General features: G+C 37.4%; 1 protein-coding gene across 1 annotated transcript in view; it reads right to left on the bottom strand.

Annotated features, from left to right (window-relative positions):
* Positions 1-288: 288 nt before the first annotated feature.
* The window catches only part of LOC145983911 (regulator of nonsense transcripts 2-like), a 73,432-nt gene continuing 51,677 nt past the window's right edge, over positions 289-22,043 (bottom strand). Inside the window, exons 17-21 of the mRNA XM_083117029.1 lie at positions 15,560-15,690; positions 11,413-11,656; positions 8,127-8,269; positions 6,276-6,368; positions 289-2,190 (exon numbers count right to left, since the gene is read on the bottom strand). Coding sequence (XP_082973155.1) covers positions 2,080-2,190; positions 6,276-6,368; positions 8,127-8,269; positions 11,413-11,656; positions 15,560-15,690 — 722 coding nt within the window. The 3' untranslated portion in view covers positions 289-2,079. The remainder of the gene's footprint in view (positions 2,191-6,275; positions 6,369-8,126; positions 8,270-11,412; positions 11,657-15,559; positions 15,691-22,043) is intronic.

Raw genomic sequence — 22,043 nt, 5'->3', positions numbered from 1 at the left:
ATTTCTAAAATTTGTAGTGTTTCACCCCTTTATTAAATGTTAACAACAGACAACCAATTATGTTGTAAGCACAGTTTATTGTAGCCTATGATAATTCTGTCAGCCAGTGATGCAATCCCTTGGCGACACCTGTCTCTTGATTTCCATTTGGACTGGAGTTGTGTTTTTTGCTTCACTCTGTTTTTATCCCTGCTTAACATTATCAGGTACTATGGCACTGGATAAAGTGAAACATTGAACAATAGTTAAAAGAAATACTCTTTTATTGAGAAATTTCACAATTATAACAGAAGATTGTTGTAATAATTGTATTTCATCCTACACATAACCAGTTTCAAGCACTGGACAAATTTCATAAGTTCTCTCTTTAATCAAATCAATATTCTCCTGTTAGTTGTGAATGATTGTACTTCCATGATTCTTCTGCCAACAAGCATTTTTCTTGCCCCCACTAACCTTCTTCAAATTGTATCAACTGAAAACTCTTAGGCATTTTTTAGAGTAATAATCAACATAAAGTAAGCATTAAATGTCGCCACTCTCAGCTGACATTTTGTATTATACAATTAAAATTAAGAAAAATAATTTGAGCTCAATACAAGCCAATACATAACATATGAAAGCAATCTCAAAATATAATGTTCAGTATAATTCTCTCATTACATATGTAGAAAATATATTCACTCGCCTAAAACTGGTTCAGATTTTTTCAAAGCATTGTACAAATGCTGGATTAAAGTAGACACTTACATATCTCATGGCCACTTATGATTCACTAAATAGATGAAGTACAGATGGCCATACGAAATGTTAAAACAATGTACGTGTTAGCTTTCATATGTTATTTTGACAAGTATTTGACAATGCCAGAACTAGTTTCAAGTGACAACACGATGTCTTTAAAAATAATGAAACTAAATACAATTACTTGCATTTCTTCCTTAGAAAGGACAAAAAATTTCTTCACTCCTGAATTTTAAATGCATAAATTGTCAGACTCCTTTGACAATAATATATTGCCCTGTAGTCTGTAACAAAATGTCAAGAAATATAGAGAAACATAAAATATTTTTTTTACATAAATATTTATGCATCATGTAGATGTGAAGAATGAATCATAATTCATTGAAGAGCTTACAACAACTTCAATACAATACAATGATTGCCGACTACATTGACATATATATCCCAATTTAAAAGTTCATCACAAATAATTCATTCACATAAATGCACTTGGCAAAAGAGTAAAAGTGATGCTGTATAGAAGCAAAATAAATCTAATTTTCCTTGAAAAAGTTATAAAAAAAACTTGTGGGTGCACTGTACACTCAGACTACAAACTCCTTACTGGAAAATAAGTGAATAATAAAATAAACAGTTATGAGGTCTCGGCATATTTTCTATGTGCAATGGAAAGGAATTATTTAAATTGGGATTTGCATTTTGCGAAAGGGAGGTGTCTTTATGCAACAGTTGGACAGAAAGTTGTACAATATCATGATGCAAAATTACATCTTTGTAATTAACATTTATACATAAAAAATAAAAATAGACCTTCATGATTCACAGGTAACACGTTAATACCAGAACTTTTGGTACAATTTCTGTGAACAAGACTTCTAGAAATTTCATGATTCCACACATACCAGCCTGTGACGCTAGTTCATGACAGCATTAAAAAAAATTCAAACATAATGTATAAAATTTGTAAAAGGGAAATGATTATTTCACTCTCTCCCTGTAAAATAACAAGCAAAATAAATTGCCCCTTTTTCACTTTTTTTTAACCTTAAATACCCATATCCACTTACGCTTTACCCATTTTGCATGTTAACTGGCATCTCCTTTTGCCAGATAGTACATTGCACACCTCTCTCACATTATGCCTCCATTGATTGACTTCCTCAATTGTGATCAGTCATTTTGCACCTATCAGAACTTGTTGAAAGAAGCAAGTAAGAATCATCATCTTTCATCAGCAGCTATCAAAAGTGACAATGAGTACTGCATATTCTGAAGGATCCATGTTAAAATTCATCTACTTATGTCAGCATCCTGTTAAAAGTATACCAAGGTTGTTCATCTCACTTTCTTTGGACCAAAAATGAGATCAGCATCAGGAGCACCTTTCGGATGTTGGTATTTCTGTCTCCGTTCTCGATTTAGGTTCATAACAGCTGGTCGCTGTGCCTGGAATAAGCATTGTAATGAAATTCAAGCTTAATGAACACAAGAGGGGGATAAGATTATAGGCAATGTACTGTTGCCTTAAGAGGTAGTTTTCACAATTTGTATACATGCATGGCACTAGATTCGTAATGTGTGTATGTGGGGTGGTGGGGTGGGAAGCAAATGGGTGAATTTATAGATTCTGCATTTTTCATATATGAAGGGCTTAGGTGTAAAACATGGTAAGTGACAGTTTGGTCATTTTGGAGTTACAATGTGCATCGTGTAGTCCATCATAAATGGAGTCGAATCATACTCGAAGTGTTTCGTTTCATCAACAGATGACAGAGCTAGATGTGTTGAAAGTTATGGTATCACCAGTTGTTTCATGTAAAGTATGGTAAGTAGCAAAGATGGCGGCAAAATGGCTGTTACTGAATTGCAATGTGTCTCAGAAAGTTCGCGAGTATTGAAGCAACAGCAAAGATGAGAACAAGTTAGAAAGTATATATGATTCCCATAATGACCCGGAATATTTCTTTCATAAAACTGTAATGCACATTTTAAAAGTTATAATATTTTAATGGTGGACCTAATCACGTATTTGTAATTTAATTAACTTTCGTATTTTGATGTGTGACTGATCAAAGCAAATTATTTTATTGTTGATATTGCAAATATGTCTTCTTCTTGGTTCGAAATTATAACTATTTTAATCCATAAGAGCTAAATATCAGTGAAAACTATTAAGAACTTAAGCCCTGTACATTTGAAATCATTCTTTACAAACATGTCAAGTTATAGAAAAAAAAACAGAAAGTTACAAGGTCATAATTGTGTCTTCATTGATTTGCTTTATTTTACTTCGTGTCTTGTGTCACTTTTGGCTTATTTGCGAAGATGGAGATGAATGATGATATGATGAAATTGATGAATAAGTACTCAAAAACATTCATGCCCAGATAGGATTCGAACCCGGGACCCCTGGCATCGTAGCGCAATTTCCTAACCACTCTGCCACGGTAATTGTTATCTTGAAGATAGAGATTTAAACTAGGGATGGCCTTTTCGAAAATGAAATTTTTCTGTTTTCGAAAAAAAAAGTTTTTAGTTTTTCGATAAATAGTTTTTAGTTTTTTGAAGAAAAAAATAGTTTTTTTGAATAGAAAATATTTTCTTTTAAAAAAATAGTTTTTCGTTTTTCGAAAATATTTTCGTACTTCCACTTTTCATTTTCGAAAAAATGATTTTTACATTTTAAATTTTTCGAAAAAAAGAAGCCATCCCTATTTTATGTATAAATTGCTTATTGAATCACAAAAATCTAATATTGCCATTGTATGCAATTTGGATAGTCTACGTAACACAGCTTTATATCAAGAGAGGCTTGTGAATCGCATTCTACTTGGCATGCTGAGGTAATAAATAGAGCCTCTGTGTGTGTGGGGTAGATATGTGAAGCTGAAAAACTGCTCATATATAAACATTTTTTTATGAATATTGATCTCCTTATAGATATAAGGACGTTATTTTTAATCACAAGCATTCACAACTTATTTCTTTAAATACTAACGTAATAACATGATGAAATTTACTTTTTTAATGGTGTTCATTTCAGTCATAAACATAGGAAAGCAAAAACTTGTTACAACAAGTAGCTCAGGTTATTGTTTATTGAATAAAATTATTATTATTAAAGGCATTTTTGTGTTACAAATTGTTATGGTTGCAATAAAAAGTCTAATGTCAAAATATTATTATGGAACTGACATCACAAGTTAGCTTGAATAAAGTGATATCTGATCACTCATTTTGATAATATCGTTGCATGTAAAGCATGGTAACTACAACAATTCCTTGAACAACCCTCAAACAAATCGCATGCAGCACCACCAAAAAAAATAATTTGGATGAAATAACATGTTTGTATGATAGTAAACATACAAGTGAATCATATTTGCTGTAAATAATTTAGAAATTTATTTTAATTTGTAAATCAGATTTTTTTGAAACATCAACTTTCAATATCTCGAAACCTGCATTTTGTCACTTACCATGTTTTACACCCGAGCCCTTCATATACGTAGTATGCGACATAATACATGTTCTCTTAAAATAACACCATCAGAATACATTAAACAGGTTTTCATTCATTAAAGGCAACATTTCATTGTAGTTTCCTATGATTATTTCTCAAACAAAAAATATCACAATAAACGTATTCACATTCTTAGATTAGCACACACTAAAATATTGTAATCAGATTCTGGCACCTACTATATCCACACTACAAGAGGACAAACCCTTGATATTTTTGGTTTCAACACAGCATAGGAAACTTTATTGTTGTTGAGTTGGTGTTTTAAGTCCACTTTATGCACAGTAAAGCTAATTGGGACTGGGTCTACAGTTTAAAGTAGGATTCGAACCACTATATGCCTCCACCTGGTATCGAACCTGGGACCCCTTGATTACAAGACAACAACGCTACCACTGTGCCATCGAGGTGGCCCATATAGAAAACTTTATTCCTGAACTGTGGCAGTGCGGTCTAAGGCATCATGCTTTGGGATCCGGCTAAGAGACACACTCACTAGTCTCCTGGGAGAAGCATAACAACTTTTCCTGAGATTTTGGCCTGTGTACTGGACAAGTGTCCAACCACGATCATGAGAAAATTGGGGAGCTACGAATGAGTAGCAAAAACTGGTCACGGAAAACTACAACAACAGGGGGTTCGTTGTGCTGACCACACGTCACCTCGCAACTGGTTGGATTAAGATTAAGTTATAGCAAGTGAGCTCCATAGTTGTAGTAAAAGGAAACGGAAATAATTATGAGTGGATCAGGACTATGTTAGGGTAATATTGGGAGAAACTGAGTTCGCTCCTTTTATTCCAGGGTAGTACCACGTCGAAGCGAGGACCAGCAAAGATGAGAACTTCTAACTGCGCTAGAGGTACGAACATTCCTATGTTATTTCCTCACCCCGCCTGTTCAGTCACCCTGTTCACACACACCTCTCTGTTCTCCTCTTCTTTATATAACATATGAATCTGTGTGCTCTGTCTTTCAAAACTTTGACATTTTACTTGTTACATATTTAGGCACATGGGTAACAACTGTCAACGAAGCAGGTAACCAACAATAATTTTATAACAATACATCACTTAGAAGTGCAACAGCATAATGTAGCTGAGCTTTGAACAAAGACAACGAAAGAACATTCAAGTACACAAAAACATGCAAGCACAGTATAGTTCAGTGTTGTAATCTCGCAATGAATATCAATGGGTAACTCAGGTCACCAACATGCCTAATGGAGGGTTGAATTTCTTGGGACACTCCCACCGTATCATGCCGCAGGCGTGACTCGAACCTAGGACCCCTGGCGTCATAAATCAATAAGCTAATCACTTTATAAAAGGGGTTACAAAAAAAGCTGGAAACAGCTTGCTTCAAGCACATAACACCGGCAACTTTCAGCGGATTTTGAAAAATCCATTGATACGAATCCTACCGGAATGCGCAGGGGAAATAAGCAAACACAGCTTTACGCTAAAAATACAGTTATTGAGAGACGTGCTCGAGCCAAAGGTTTTACTGATCGAATGTTCAAATTCCAAATAAATAGTCCGTGTGAGAAAATCTCACTCTTAGCTGCTTTCAGTTTTACATCAGATTAAGTTATAGCAAGTGAGCTCCATAGTTGTAGTAAAAGGAAAATGAAATAATTACGAGCGGAAAGTTATAGTTAGAATATCGGGACTATGTTAGGGTAGTATTGGGAGAAACTGAGTTCGCTCCTTTTATTCCAGGGTAGTACCACGTCGAAGCGAGGACCAGCGAAGATGAGAACTTCTAGCTGCACTACAGGTACGAACATTCCTATGTTATTTCCTCACCCCACCTGTTCAGTCAACCGAAGTGTTTAAATCAAATGGTTAAGTGATATTCTTATTTCACAGGGGCAAGCCCCTCTACCTTCCACTGCTAATCCCCCTAGCCTCAGGCTCTCACGTAGCCTGCGGTTTGATCCCCTAAATCTCTTTCGAGATTAGACGATATATTATTCTGTAATAGAAACCTCAAATAAAATTCCTTACCTGACACAGCATTTCTTGGTAATCTTCTTCTTCCAGTCTCTCATTGATATCAAGAGTCAAGCGTTTCACACGTTCTTTTTCAGCACGTTCAGCCTTATGGAAAAAATACAGTTATTAACGGACATGATTCTTATAATGCACTTTTCTAAGAGAGATCTACTATAAAAATTCGAAGCCGTAATAAGAATGACAGATTATTGGCTAATAAGCAACAATAATTATATTGTGATTTGTATTATGATATACAAGGGTTGGATAAAAAGTAATGGCAACACTGCTGTCCCATGAAAGGGGTGAGTCACAGCGCCACAAGCGTTTCGTGGCTGATAAAGGAATGTCAGATGAGGAAGTATAGTGAGTGGGAGCGATTGTATGTTATTCAGTCAAAAACAGCAGTGCTCTGAAGCAGAGGACGAGAGTGCAAGCACCCTAACAATATGTTTAGGCAAGAAGAACAACGTCTCTCAGGCAGACGGTCAATGCAGCCTACTTCTGCACCTTCTTGCAACACCACCTTCGTCTCGCATTAAGAAGGAAGCGACGGCACAGTGTCCCATCATCCTGCTTGACAATGCAAGGTGTCACACTGCGAACAATGTGACGGCGCTCCTGCATAACTGGTAGTGGGAGGTACTGGAACATCCGCAGTATTCACTGGTATGAGACCGTGTGATTACGACCGTTTTGTCAAAATGAAGGAACCACTGGGCGGGAAAGCACTACGACATGCGCGAAGCCATCATACGTGCTATAGGGTGGTCACTGCGGGACATCGACAGAGATGGACGCGCTGACGGTGTACGGCGCCTTCCATACGTGTGGCAGAAGGTCGTAGAGATGAGGGGTGATTACTTTGAAGGAATGTAACACGTGCTCCTCTGCCAATACAGTCAAGTACCAATTATACCAGTGTTGCCATTACTTTTTATCCAACCCTTGTAATTATTACATAACAATAACATATTATAATGTGACCTTTATTCATTTTCTTTTTTAGATTTTCTTTTTAATTTCTGTCACCATGACCAAATGGATGTTACACTTGGTGCTTGTGATATTTCTTTTGGGTATGGATTACTACATCATATGAACTTGCCAAATCTCCTTATGCAGTAGAGCTATGTGACATGCTCCCAATTTGGCTGCACAGTGCCTTCTCAGGACAAAATAACCATGACAACTTTGATCTGGTGTCTTTAAACCAAGGTTAACAAATATAACAATTATGATTCAACAATAATGAAAAATTCAATAATAACAACAACAGCAGGAAATAAAACAGAGCATAGCATGCTAGAACATTTGGTTCATCCTTATTTGTATGTTTTTTGTTTTATAAGTTTTATAATTTATCTGATGAGGACAGGAACTTGCTTTTTCTACAACTTGAAAGATGCAGTTATTTGTATCATATTGTAGTTGCTTGCCTGTCGCTAGGTTGGTGTTGTCCTGTGGGTAGTGTGTGAAACTGATCTTGGAGTCCACAACATATTATTTTTATGATGGATGCAGTAAACGCAGTTTAAGTATTACCTACATCAAGTTTCGTGTTTCCACGTTGCACAACTGGATAGTTTTTCTCTGATTAATTTTGAAATCTCACTGCCTTCATTCACTAAGGGCCCTCGAAATTAATGGAAAAAAACTATCCAATTGTGCAATGCGGAAACACGAAACTTCACATAGGTAATATTTTCTTAGTTGTAGAATCACATATTTTATGTTATTTTTTAAGTACGTGAGATTGTTAAAAACATTTTTTTTAAAAAAATTAGCTTAGCCTTGAAAATCAGGAAGAACCAATGCTCTTGGTTAATTATAATTATAATAATTCAGCAATACTGTTCTCACCTCTTCTCGATTCTTCAAGTTTAAAGCTAATTCAGAATTTACAGGCACAGCCAAGTTTTTATATTGCTGTTTGTGACCCTTTCGAACCATAAGTACGAAATTGATTGTTGATCTTTCTTCGTCTACTGGTTCTTGCAGTTGCTCTACAAAAAGAAAACATACAATATAATGATGATAATATTAACATTGCTGTACTAACTAATTTTATGGATAAACAAAATTGAAAGATGCAAGCTACATATATTATGGTTATGTAGTGCTGAAAACTGCCATTGCATGACAACACATTGCACATAGGTTTATAAAACTAAAGTCTTCTTTGTTTGTATATCCTTTTGTTAAATCTCGTAGGAAAGAGCATAATATTAACTAATTTTCACATACACCTGTAAATCATATATTCTACAAGTTAAAAATATGAAACAGTATTTTCGCCAGTTATATTTTATGTATGTGAAACTTAGATCTTTACACTACAGGAGTAATACCTAGGTAGAAGATATATAGAGAGCTTATTTTTAATTAGACAAATATTTGGAACAAAAAACCAGATGAAGAAATATTTGTGTGGAGAAAGTTATATAATACTAAACTGGTGTTTGTCTTCAAAGTGTGGTTTTGAAAAGGCTATTGTGAAATACACTCTGTACACAGAAAGTTGGTTTATTAAATTCCGCAACTAAAACAGATTCTAAACAGGTTATACAGGGTGTTTCTGTGACTGTGTTACAGACTTGCAGGGATGATGGAAGGGAACAAATGCAACCCTGGTCCGGAAATGACTCAGTCAAAAGTTACAAGCCAAAACCTTCGAAGGACCACGCACAACGCAGAGAGGAACCATAAAGGATGTCTGGGGAAGTGGAAAAGAAACACAGAAGAATCACTGTAGTGGCTTTAATGAGTAGTAACTGCAGCCATCATTACAGCAGTTGTTCAAAGTGACGCCCCCCTGCCTCGATACAGGCATGACAGCATCGCAATAAGCTCTGTTGCATCCGCTCTAATATCCCAGGAGTCGTTTGGACCAGATAACAGGCTGCAAAGATTCTTGCCAAGAGTTCCTCTACATTACTCACACGTGTCTCGTAGACAACACTTTTGACATGAGCCCGCCAAAAAAATAAAGTGGGGTCAGATCAAGTGAACGGGCAGGCCACGCAACAGCCTCTCCCTATCTACCGCTGTGGGAAGGTCTGTGTCAGAATATCACGAGCACCAGCTACGAAGTGGGCTGGGGCCCCATCATGCTGAAACGACATGTGTTGATGAACGAGAAGTGGGGACATGTTCCAATAACTCGGGGAGGATGTCTCTCAGAAACACATTGTGCAGTGGTCCAGTTAATCATGGTGGTAAAAGATACGGACATATTAAACGTTCGCCGACAGTGCCCGCCCACATGTTTAAAGCAAATCTGTCTTGATGGCTCTTCACGATTGCACGGGAATTTTCATCGGCCCATACATGGCTATTGAGACTATTCAGCAACTCGTCTCTCATGAAACAAGCCTCATCAGTGAAAAGCACACAGGCATGGAACTGGGGGTCGACCACACAGCGCTGCAGTAGCCATTCATTAAACACAATGTGGAGTGTGAAATCAGTTGGACCCAAGGCATAGACACGCTGTGGATGGTAAGGGTGCAGCTGCTGGTCCCTCAGAACTTTCCAAACAGTACTATGGGCCACACCAATTCCACGTGCCACAGCCCGTGTACTAATGGATGGTTTTCCTTCCACCCAATCCAGCACTGCTTCCTCAAGGTCGGGTGTCCTTGCAGTTCTTTGTTCTCCTTGCTCGTGGAATTAAGGTCGCACTTGCCCCATTTCCCATAATCGTTGGAAAAGTCTGGGAAACATGGTGTGCGCTGGATGACTGTGCCGTGAATACGTGGTCCGAAACAACCTTTCTGCTTCCCTATAGTTCCCATTTGCTCATCCATACACAAACACCATATCAGCCAGTTCCTCTAACGTATACTCCAATGCACGAATTGCAGCCGTGACACTCGTGCTTCTAGACTACACACGTCAAGTTTGATGTTACGTCTTCTCCAGGGCATGCGCGGTGGATTCTTTCCCCTTTCTTTTATGGTTCCTTCCGCATTGTGCATGGTTGCCTGCTCTTCGAAGGTTTTGGCTTGTAACTTTTGACTGGGGCATTTCCGGACCAGAGTTCCCTTTCTCATTTTGTTGCCTTTGTTCCCTTCCATCATCCCTGCAAGTCTGTAACATGGTCACAGAAACACCCTGTATATGATCAGCAGTCAGTGCTCCTAGGCACTAAAGCATGAAACTGATGAAAACAACAACAGAACATAGTCATTAAACAAGCACCGTGGATCATGTGCAGTGTATATTCAATGTTGATTTCCAGATTGAATTGGACAAGAGGCCCGTTCTGTAGCACCCCCTCCCTTCAAGAAATCCTGACCCAGCCCCATGGGACTGACTTCTTCTTGTGGCATCACATGAAAGCCATGGTTTATAGTGAAAAAAATAAAGTGGTTCACTTAAAAACAGAATCAGAGTATGAATTCCAACCATTTCTGTGGACAATCTTGCTTGAGTGTGGGCTGAAATTAAAAACTATTATAGAAATATACTAACTTGATATTTTACTCATGCTTCACATATAGATACAATCCTTTTGCATAAATAAAGAATCTGTTTGAGTCGCAGGAGATACAAAAAACACTTTCAATGTTCGTGATGTAAATTTCACACAAACTTCAAATCCTACCCTTCATTCTCAGAAACCCTGGAACCTGATTTTCCAAGTGTACCATTGTGAAAGAATCGCCAATATTTTTAATATACAAATAGTTAAAATTAAGGATGGGGAGTATGAAATTTTGGCCGATACCCATAAATTACCAATATAAAATTTACCGATAAAAGATATTCTACTGATCTGATATAAAATTCCAAATGGTCCTTGAAGAACCTTTTAAGGCTCATTGACCTTCTTAACAAATGTGTTTTGAGGTGACTACAGTGAAAAAAAAAGTGTTGCATATTTAGACATTTACTTTTTTTAAAAAAATTAGGACATGGAGATTATCCATGAAAAAATAACAAAATGGCAGAATTGTTCACGAAATTATAAGATATTTATAGATATATCAGATCAGTAAAATAATCTATAATTTTACCGATAAACCGATACATTGATATGCACACATTGGATGATACCGATTAATCTGTCCCATCCCTAGTTAAAATACTATATTGGAATTTACACATTCCATACAGGCTAACTCAATTGATGACTTACTCTTACCGTAAGTCTTCTTTGTACTACTCTTGATATGAAGTGGGACGGATATATCTAATTGCTGAGGTTTCACACTTTCCTTCATTCTATCCTGTATATTTTCTGAGACCATCTTATCAAAGGCTGACATGAAATCTTCATCTTCTGGACATTCCAGATGTTTTGGCCCTAAAGGCATTCCATCACCTTGTGCTACACTTTCCCTGTCCATGTCATCTCCATCTTCTCCTGTTAATATCACATCCTCTCCCTACAAAAAGAAAGACATTAGTGAAAAAAGAAGCAATAAATCATTATCTCAGAGTACAGTTGATCATATTTTTGGGGAAAGAAAAATCCAGTAGGGACATTCCATGTCAAAGTGCCCCTGAATTTTGAAAATTAAATGCAATGCTGCAACTTTATCCTATCTTGTAAGTGAGCAATCTAAAATAGCTGTTTGGATAAAAAATTAAAGTATTATACATAATTACGTTAGAAGGTATTTTACATATTTTTTCTATTGTGTCCCACCTGAGACACCAAAAAACAATTAATTTCTGATGAAAAGGTTCTCTCGGGCTATCGACCAGGTGAGTTGCGGAAAAGATTCCAAGCTTTTGAGAGCTAACGTCACTCTCATCTTCAGAGTAGAAGTGCAGTTCTGAGCATCAACCCGGTGTATATAGGTTCGTGGAGGGTGGGATCCTGGTGAAGATGGCGGACCAATCGGGTGGTGCATCTGCTGGGTGCACGCTTCTGGTTAACTAACGCTAACCAAGCTGGGTCCAGTTCAAGCCCCGTGTTGCGATTAAGATTATCTTTTTCCTCATAAATGGCTATTGCTTCCTTGATAATGCGGTCCCAGTAGTTGGAAGTTTTGGCTATGATTTCTGTGTTGCTGAAATCTGATCTATGTCCCTCGTTGATTGAAAGTTCTTCTAGTCCCGACTTTTCAGGGTGGAAATACTTGATGTTGCTTTGGTGTTCTTTGCAGCACTGTTCTATTATCCTACCCATCTGCCCAATGTAGGCTTTCCCACATTTACAGGTAATCCGGTAGACTCCCGGTGTTTTGAGTCCTAACTTGTCCTTGGGGTTACGTAGTAGGCTTCTGATCTTTGGAGGTTGTTTGTGAATGGTTTTCATGTTATGTCTCTTGAGAATTCGGTTTATTATTACTCCGGAGAGATTTCCGGTGTAAGGAAGGATGTAATCCTTATCTTCTGGTCAGCTTTGTCTGGGTCCCCTGGAGTGTCAGTGTCCCCTGATGTGTCCGGATTCCCCGATGTGTCCAAATTCCTTGATGTGCTGGTCTTCTTGGACAGTACTTGTTTTAATGTTTTGTTGATGTTGTGTTCCGAGTACCAGTTCAGTTTGAAAGTCATGTGAAGATGCTAAGATGCTGTATTTCTTCTGATAGATGCTCCACATCGCTGATGAAGATGGCCTGGTGAAATAAAGTAGAGAGTACTGTAGCTCGTTGAGACGGGTGGTGAAAACTGCTGGCATTGAGATATAAATTGGTGTGAGTCCCGAGGATCCGTCTGGCTTGTGTTTGATGAGAATATCCAGGAACGCAGGCTGTTATTCCTCTGTCTCCATGGTGAACTTGATATTTGGGTGTTGGTTATTTAGGTGGTCTAAGAATGGCTGAAGAGTTTCTTTACCGTGCAGCACCCAGCAGATGCGCCACCTGATTGGTCCGCCATCTTCACCGGGATCCCCCCCCCCCCCCTCTACGAACCTACATACACCGGGTTGACGCTCAGAACTGCACTTCTACCCTGAAGATGAGAGTGACGTTAGCTCTTGAAAGCTTGGAATCTTTTCAACAACTCACCTGGTCGATAGCCCGAGAGAACCTTTTCATCATTCATTGCCAGGAAACCTTCAAGACTTACTTCAATTAATTTCTACTTTAACTGTTACATATCCCCGTCAACTCAATTACCATCTCTCTTTGTCTCAAGTAATTTGTTTTTCATAATTTGAAAATTCACATAAATTAAAATAAATTTCTTATTAAGTAAAGAGGCAGTGTTTCGTCTGTCCCACTTATAGCTATAAATTTGGGAAAGTTTTCTAAGTTTCATATTTTATTGCACAAAAACTGTAAGAAAAATGTTGGTTAACTATCCGTAGAATAGTTACTTTAATATAATATGTAGTCTGTGTGTTCCACCCGTGACAATGGAATGATCCTGTAGCAAATTAATGGTAGTATATAGCAGTGGTTTCCAACTTCAAAAGGTCCGAGGGCCAAAATTATATCCAGCAGTTGATAGGCGGGCCGCATTTTTTTTTTGGGGGGAAGGGGATTAAAAATTACAAAAATTGTAAGTACTGAACTGAAAATGTAGTACTTTCGCATGACCTAAATTTCTAAAATGAGGCAATAAAACAATGGAATTACAAATCAGAATTGTATAATTATAATTTATTTCACAAGACCCAATACTTATTGATGAATTGAAAGAAATTACAGACACACTATACAAATAAGAATCCTTCATAGTAAGTGTTCAATGTGAAAATTGAGCCCGATCTGCTTCTTTTATTAAAGTTGTATTTGAATTTCTGTATTTGAAAGTCTCAGAAGGTGAAGAAGTGAAGAATCTGCCAGTCTGCTTCTGTAGCGGTTCTTGATGAACTTCATTGAAGAAAAAACACTTTCACACGTGTATGTGCTGCCGAACGTCGATGTCATTCTTTGCCCAAAACTACGAAGGTTTGGAAAGCGTTCCTTTGAAAGGTATTTGAAAATCTCTGGCCCCTTTTCTTGCCTAGTTTGAAGGAACACATCGCCTTGCAAATCACGCAATTCAAGTTGGAGAGAAGCTATTTTAATTTTCAATCTTACGTTTTTTTTTTTGGAGATATTGCTCATTTCGATATTTGCACAAACTTTAACAATCAGTCACAGTACAATCCGAGTTGGAAGACTGGAAATCTCTTGGTACTTCGTGCGTAGTAAAACAGATCTCTATAGCGCCTCTCTGCAGTTTTTTTCTGAACACAAAGAGTGAAGCCTTCGCGGAAGCAGACGAGTTCATTCCACATAGCGAAGGGATGGAATGCACGGTGTGAAGAGAAAGTTACGTCACTTTAGATTCTTCTGATTATCATTATAGACTGCAAAAGCAATTCTACCTGTGATATTGTCTTTCTTCACAGAGCATCCGTTCCTTCAGTAAAAAATAACGTATTTTAATAAAAATACATAAAATTAATGTATTTTGCAAACTGGCTTCGCGGGCCGCCAGTTGGAAACCCCTGGTATATAGTATAACAAGTACATAGTTGGAACTCAGTGTAACTCTGTTCTTCTGTACTAATTATCTTTTCCCTCTTTTGAACAGCAAGAGAAGGTTATTCAGAAAAAGTTTAGCCACTCTCCTTTTGTTTGGGTGGATGTTTGGAGAGGGCATGAATGCATTGCTTCCAAGGAACTTGATGATTGATTGGTTTGGTTTATTTTACTTCATTTTTCTGATCACATCACCCCCACTCACGACCGGATCAAGAAAGTGTGGGGCATTATCCCCACACCCCCTACATGCCTTCATGGCATGGTGCTAAGCACAGGGGAGCACTTTACTTTTTTTCTGCCACTTTTGGCTAATCACAAAGATGATGAGGGGTGGTGATACAATGAAAATTGATGAAGAAACACTCACAAACACCCATGTCAGAATTCGAACCTGAGATCCCTGGCATTGTAGTGCACTGTATTAACCACTCCACCAAGGAACTTCATCTTGCCTTGGTTTTCTACGCTGATGAGGATGAGTGATGTGAAGAAATTGATGAAGGGGCTGGACACAACAACTTCCATGCCCAAGCCAGGATTCAAACCCAAGAAGACTCCTGGCATTACAGCACACTGTGCTATCCACTCCACCACAGTGTCCAGCAGAAGAAATTAATGAAGAGACACTCAAACAAGAAACAAGCATGCCCATACTAGGATTTAAACACAATTTCTTTAGACGATCCCCTACTGTTTCTAGAACTTTGACATAACCTGACACAACAGAATTCACAGCCACTCATCAAATTGAAATGGCAAAACAAAGGTTAGCCATAGGGATTTGAATGATAATTGGATGGGATAAATATATTACAACTTTTTAACAATGCAAATACACATATCACTATTTTCCTTAATTACCTGACTTAGCTGCGACTGTGAGAAACTTTCACATGTTGTACCCCAATCTGTATCACAATGTCCAGATGACTCAATTTCTTGGTCCTCAACCTCTGACAAAGCTTCACAAAATTCTTCATCTTCCTCAATATCTATAATTAAAACATAGGGACAATAGGTTTTAGTTTGTTTTTACTGATACAAATATGTTTACGTAGTACTGACATACATTATACTATGGAATTCCCTCTCATATTTTACAGTTTTGAACTTGAGAAAAACAAAACAATTTCATCAAATCAATCATGGGTCATCAAACAAATAGATACAGTTGGCTCTCAATTCTATGACCCTGGATATCACGATCCTTTTCTCCGGAACTGCAAAAAAATATTTTTTTTAAAAAAAAGGTGAAAAATTAAAGGAAATCAGCCAAAAAGTACATTTGTTGCACTCATTTTATTTCCTGCGTGGCCACTCCTTTTACGAGTGCTCTACTGCTCACAAATGGGTCTGATCTAAAAATAAACACCACCACACCATGCTTGAGAGATATCCAATAGCACTTGACCTCTGTCCTCCCCTCTACCAAGCATGCCAATGTTACCCTGCATGTGACAGCCTTTACTTATGCACCAGGCTAGTTTTGCCATTGGGCAATTCCATAGTTACGGACGTAACAATTTGACAGTTTGAGGTGGTGTATTTTTTAAACTAATCAAATAAAAGCTTTGATTTTCTCACAAATATTTAATATTGACATACAGTTTACACTGTCATATTTATGAAATTCAAGTTGTAATTATTCCTTGCACACAGATAAAAAAACATACTGTTACGGACGTAACAAAGTACACCTTCATGTTGTAATTGTAATATTTCTGAGAGATTGGGAGTTGAATATAGAAACTTCTCACATGCAAACAATGATAAAAGATTGGACTTTTATGAAGTCAATAGTAAAAGTACTCAATTATTGTAAATTTGTTATTACAGTGCCATTTAAATGTTTCGGATGTAACACTTAAGTGTTACAGACGTAACTTTTCTGTTTATATCACAAAAATTGGAAAAAAATAAACAAACATGAATGAGTAAAATGGTTTCATACCAACACTTTGGGAATAATTAAAGTGAAAATGAAACATATGACAAAACTCAGTCAAAAAGTTCTGGTTTAATGTCTTTGAAAGTTAATTTTCTTCAAAGGTTGGTACCTGGCTCATTTAATACAGATTCTACCTGTGAAATATCAATTTCACTAACATCATCTTTTTCTGACCAAACAAACTGCTTTCCTACCCTCTTAGGGAACTTCACAATCACACTCTTTTCATGTTGTTCACCGACAACTTGTCCAATAAACTTATGTGAATGCCCACGTTCAGATTCAAACTGAACAACAATACATTGTCCAAAGGAAACAGATGTGATTCTGTCATTGGATTGATTGATTCTCTCCACTAAATGTGTTTGTTCTTTCTTTGGAGCTTGATCTTCAGGTAATGTGAAATGAAACATTGTGCCACTATCTTCGGACAACAAACCTATTTCCAAAACATTCTGACCAACAGTGCGGACACAATGAACTTGATGTGTGTTACGAATGGCTTTAATTCCTGTCCACCTTTGTTCCAACTTTTCATGATTATTTGTTACCTCATCTGTGGAAACATACATGACGTTAACTTTTCTGGTTATTGACTGAGCATATTGAATGAAAGATAAACAATCATTAACATGAGCTTGCCTAGCCTTCACCTTCTGCTGCACATGATGCTTTAACATTCCACCCACACCATCAACTGCTCCCTTTCCATATGATGTACAGAAAAAATGACAATTTAAAACAAGACCACAGTCCTGCTTGCTGAAGGTTATGTTGGCAAATGTGTAGTGCTGTTTGAAGTGCTGACTTGCACCATCTGAAAAAAATTCAACTACTTTAAGCTGAGGGAATTTGTATTTTAGATCTTCAAACAGTTTTTGGTTGAATGTGTGAAATGCAAATTTATCATGTTGCATGTAATCTGAAATAACTGCATATGAAGTAACACCTGATACAGTGTATGCCAATTCACTTTTAGCCTCTTCAAAATAGCTACTTTGTTTCCCTTTCACAAAACAATGAAGAAGTGTTGCAGTTATTCTTTAAAGCTTGCAAAGCATCTTCAGTTGAACCTTCATGCACTACTTTAACAACTCGTTCATTGTTCATTCATACCACTGCAGATCTTCATCTAAAGTGTGTGGTAGTACTTCAAGAAGATGTTCATTTTTTTTAATATTACTACATGTTGGACACGTGACCAACATACATGCCCTGTTACTTGAATCACACACAATTGATTCCACAAGAAGTTTGCTTTTCCCTGGAAACTCTGTAATAAGCTTGCTGATGCTAGAAATCAGGAGGTCAATGTTAGCATGGTAAATGCATACACAAAGGTTGGCTGGAATGTTTGATGAAAGAAGAACATGTTGTGGTCTGAATGCAGCAAAAGCAGAGAAACCAATTTTGATATTGGGATGTTCCAATTTGAACAATTCGTACACTTCATGTAAAATCAAGTACAGATACTTCTTCTGTTGGTTTTCCTTGTGCAGACCAGTTCTAGTAACAACAGTATATTTCCTACCTGGTGCCTGGTGAGATATATCATCACGTTCATAAAAGTTTATGACAATACTCTTTGTTTCATTGCTTAGAGCATTTCCATGTGCTGGATTCTGCTTTATTGGAACTCCATGTGGTTGAACTAATTTTTCTGGAACTGCTTTCTGTTTGCTAGGACTCTGTGGTAATGATCTTTTCACTTTGGCTAATGCTTTCCCTAGTGACTGAGGTGATTTGTACACATTACTTGGTGATTTTTACTTGATGGAACATCCAATAGAGCATGCTTCTTCTTTAACATGTGCTGCTTTTTCACTCTTGCAGCTGACTTTTATGATTCTTCTCTGTGTTGAACTTGAGACATTCTGGCACACGATTTCCTTTTCTCTAGCATCTGCCTTTTGGTCTTTGGATTGATTTTGACAATGCTTCCTTACACAAACTTTAACTGGAGCCATTTTCCTTACAATTTAAATATACTGCTGGACAAAAAAACCCGGACACTTGCATTTTTTGTGATAACGCATAAATTCTGATTCGAAGGCTAAGTAAATGTTGCAGAAATTATTGGAAATAAGAAATCCTGAATATATTCAACAGAAAGCAAATTAAAATTTATTGTTAATAAGTTAAATTAGAACATAAACGAAAGTTACAGAAAACTACCAAAAAAAATCTTAGCAATATTTTTTTTTAATATTGTTAACTGGTACTGGTGGGGTCTAATAGCGGGTGTTACCTCCCCTGCCATCAATTACAGCTTGTAACCGCCGTGGCATACTTCGAATAAGGTTGGCAATCACTTCTTGGTCCAATTGCTCCCATTCTTCTTGAATAGCACGTCTTAGCTCTTCAATTGTTTCTGGAACTATTGCGCGGTTTCTGATATGTCGTTTCAGTTGATCCCAGACGTGCTCTATCGGATTTAGGTCCGGACTTTGTGGTGGCCATTCTAATCGCGTAATCGCAACTTTGTCCAAGTACTCCGTGACAATATTCGCAACGTGAGGACGCACATTGTCATGCATAAAAACAAAGTCCGGGCCTATGAATGGTGCATATGGTACTACATGATCTGCCACACATTCTGTAATATACCTGCAAGCTGCCATTGCCTCATTATCTACAAGAACCAACTCTGTACGTCCTTGTAAAGAGATACCTCCCCAGACCATGACACCACCACCTCCAAAGGGTGTTATTTCAATGAAACAACATTGTGCATAACGCTCATTAGGTCTTCTATACACATGTTCAAGCCCGTCTGATGAACGTAGGTTGAATTCTGACTCATCAGAGAATAAAACCTTTTCCCACTGCTCCACATTCCAACGTAAGTGTTTTGTAGAAAATTCCAGTCTTCGCTTCCGGTGACGTGCTAACAACCTGGGACCTGCAGCCGGCCTCCGAGATGATAAACCACTTTCATTCAGTCTTCTACAAACTGTTCGTGAAGAAACCACAGTTCTATGAACATTTCTCAAATGCTGTGCCACAATATTTGAAGTCATACGACGGTCTCTTAAGACTATGATACGCATTAAACGATCTTCCCATGCTGTTGTGCATCGTTTTTGACCAGAACCCGGTCTTCTACCATAGGAACCGGTTGCGTCATACCATCTGAGACCTTCATGGATAGTACTTCGTGCTATATTTAGCACCCTAGCAATATAGTGTACACTACGACCATCATCGCGAAGAGCTACTGCTTTTACACTACCTCTTCACGTCTCATTTTCAAGCTAGCAGCAAACTTACAATACACTTGCAAGAAATATACCAGCAATGACAATGTCAATAATATATGTTACTATGAACCAAAATTCATGCCTCTCTAGACATTAAACAAAATAACATCAACAGGAATTGAAAATCAATAAATTAAAACAAAATTGCATGAAATTAATTTTGAGCCTACTAAGTGTTCCAAATAAGTAAATACGAGTAAATAAATAAATAAATAAATAGATAAATAATAAATGGAAAACTGTGGAAAATGTTCAATAATGAATGTTCAATTGTTCAATACTTAACTGAGAGCGTAATTCATAAGTAATTGCAATTCAGATGTCAAATATTAAGGTGTCCGTTTTTTTTTGTCCAGCAGTATATATAAACCTAATATAATAAAATGAAGGGGATATTATTATATTTTTTTAATTTCGTCTTCTTCTTTTATTGACTCACACTGCGTTTGCAATTTCTAACCAAAGTTGCTGAATTCAGGTACCATTGCTAATATCTATTTTCCAAACTGTTGTAGATTATCTTCACTTTCTTCGAAACACGAATGTCTTTCTGTTCTTATGGTACAACAGTTTTGTGAGGTTATTGATTTAAGTTGTCGTGTGAATCATCATGGTTATTTAGATAGTAAGCCTATGTTTTCTAGCGAAACTATAAAGAATCCAAATAACTGCAGTGAGAGGTTCAGATATTAATGTAGATAAGGATATTGGAAATGGTACCTGTGCATGTTGTAAGTTTTTATATAGAGACTCTCGATGTTGTTGTCTTAAACATTCAAAAAATAAATGATTAAGTGTTTGATTGGCTTCTCCGCATTGGCAGGAAGTTGATGGTACAATCTTTAAATGAGCCAAATGATTAATTTTTAATTTACAAATCATTGCTAAGAAAATTTGCCATATTATTGACTAACTGTCTGTGTCTTACAAATAACATGTATAACCTTTAGTCCCCCACCGTTCCATGTGTGGAACAAAAAAAGTATGTCCCTGTCAGCTGCGGTTGCATATATGGAACAAACAGCTTTAGATACAATTATCGAGGGTTTGCCACACTTACATTTGTATATTGAGGTTGAAACACTGACAGTTCGGTTCGGGAACATGTGTTTACGAAAATTCCAAATCCCCCCCCCCCTCCTTTCTCGGAATATGTCACGCGTTTGCCCAAACACGTGTTGGCTCTTGACAGACACAATGAATGCTTGGTATTTACGATGCTGTTTTCCTTCAAGCTTCCAACGCTGTGATTTAGTACTGATAAGGCACACATTCTTCTTTGTGTTTAGACCTGGTGATCCAGCCGAAAGTAGAGGCAGGGGGGGGGGGGTCAAGGAGAGGGTGTATTGGAAGAGGTTTGGCGGTGTCAGCTTTCTGTCATGTCTATGTTAGAAATGCAATGAAGCTTGACGATAGCCGGAGGCGCCAGAAGCGTGAGTCTAAGAGACAAAGTAGACAGAAGTAGAGACAAAACAAACGATTGCAAAGGCTCCTTTCACTCCTCTGTTAGGAAAAACAGTTCGTATCATATAACAGCTCATCGATTTCCCTAATGCACAATCGTTGCACACTCATTTCCTAATGCAAATTGGCTAAAATTCGCTAGTTTTAGCTTTTGCCTTATTATTCAAATTGTATTGCACCCACGAACATGAATCAAGTTTTATTCTGTTGCGGAAGGTCCATTCTTTAAAAAAAATCAAAAGTTCCGGGTTTCTCCCCAAAGTAGCTGGAGAAGAGGGGGCAAACTCCACATTTTCATGCTTTTTTCATTGAAATGCAGCCCCCGCACGTAAGCCCGCCGCTGTTGGGGCATCGAAATTTTACTTGGTTGCATGCACTGATGTTCTAGCTGCAAAATAAAAGTTATCCAAAGTAGATTGGTCCCATAGTGTCAGTTATATAACAATTTTATGAATAATATGCAAATTGGCTAAAATTCGCTAGAGTTTTATGTTTTGCCTTATTATTCAAATTGTATTGCACCCACGAACATGAATCAAGTTTTATTCTGTTGCAGAAGGTCCATTCTTTGAAAAAAAAAAGCAAAAGTTCTAGTTTTCTCCCCAAAGTAGCTGGAGAAGAGGGGGGCAAACTCCACATTTTTATGTTTTTTTCATTGATATTCGGGGGATGC

This window comes from Lepisma saccharinum, chromosome 2 (assembly GCF_977018435.1).
Source record: "Lepisma saccharinum chromosome 2, izLepSacc3.1, whole genome shotgun sequence".
Taxonomy (NCBI): Eukaryota; Metazoa; Arthropoda; class Insecta; order Zygentoma; family Lepismatidae; genus Lepisma; species Lepisma saccharinum.
Note: the sequence above shows the minus strand (reverse complement) of the source record. Positions and strands in the feature narration are given on the sequence as shown.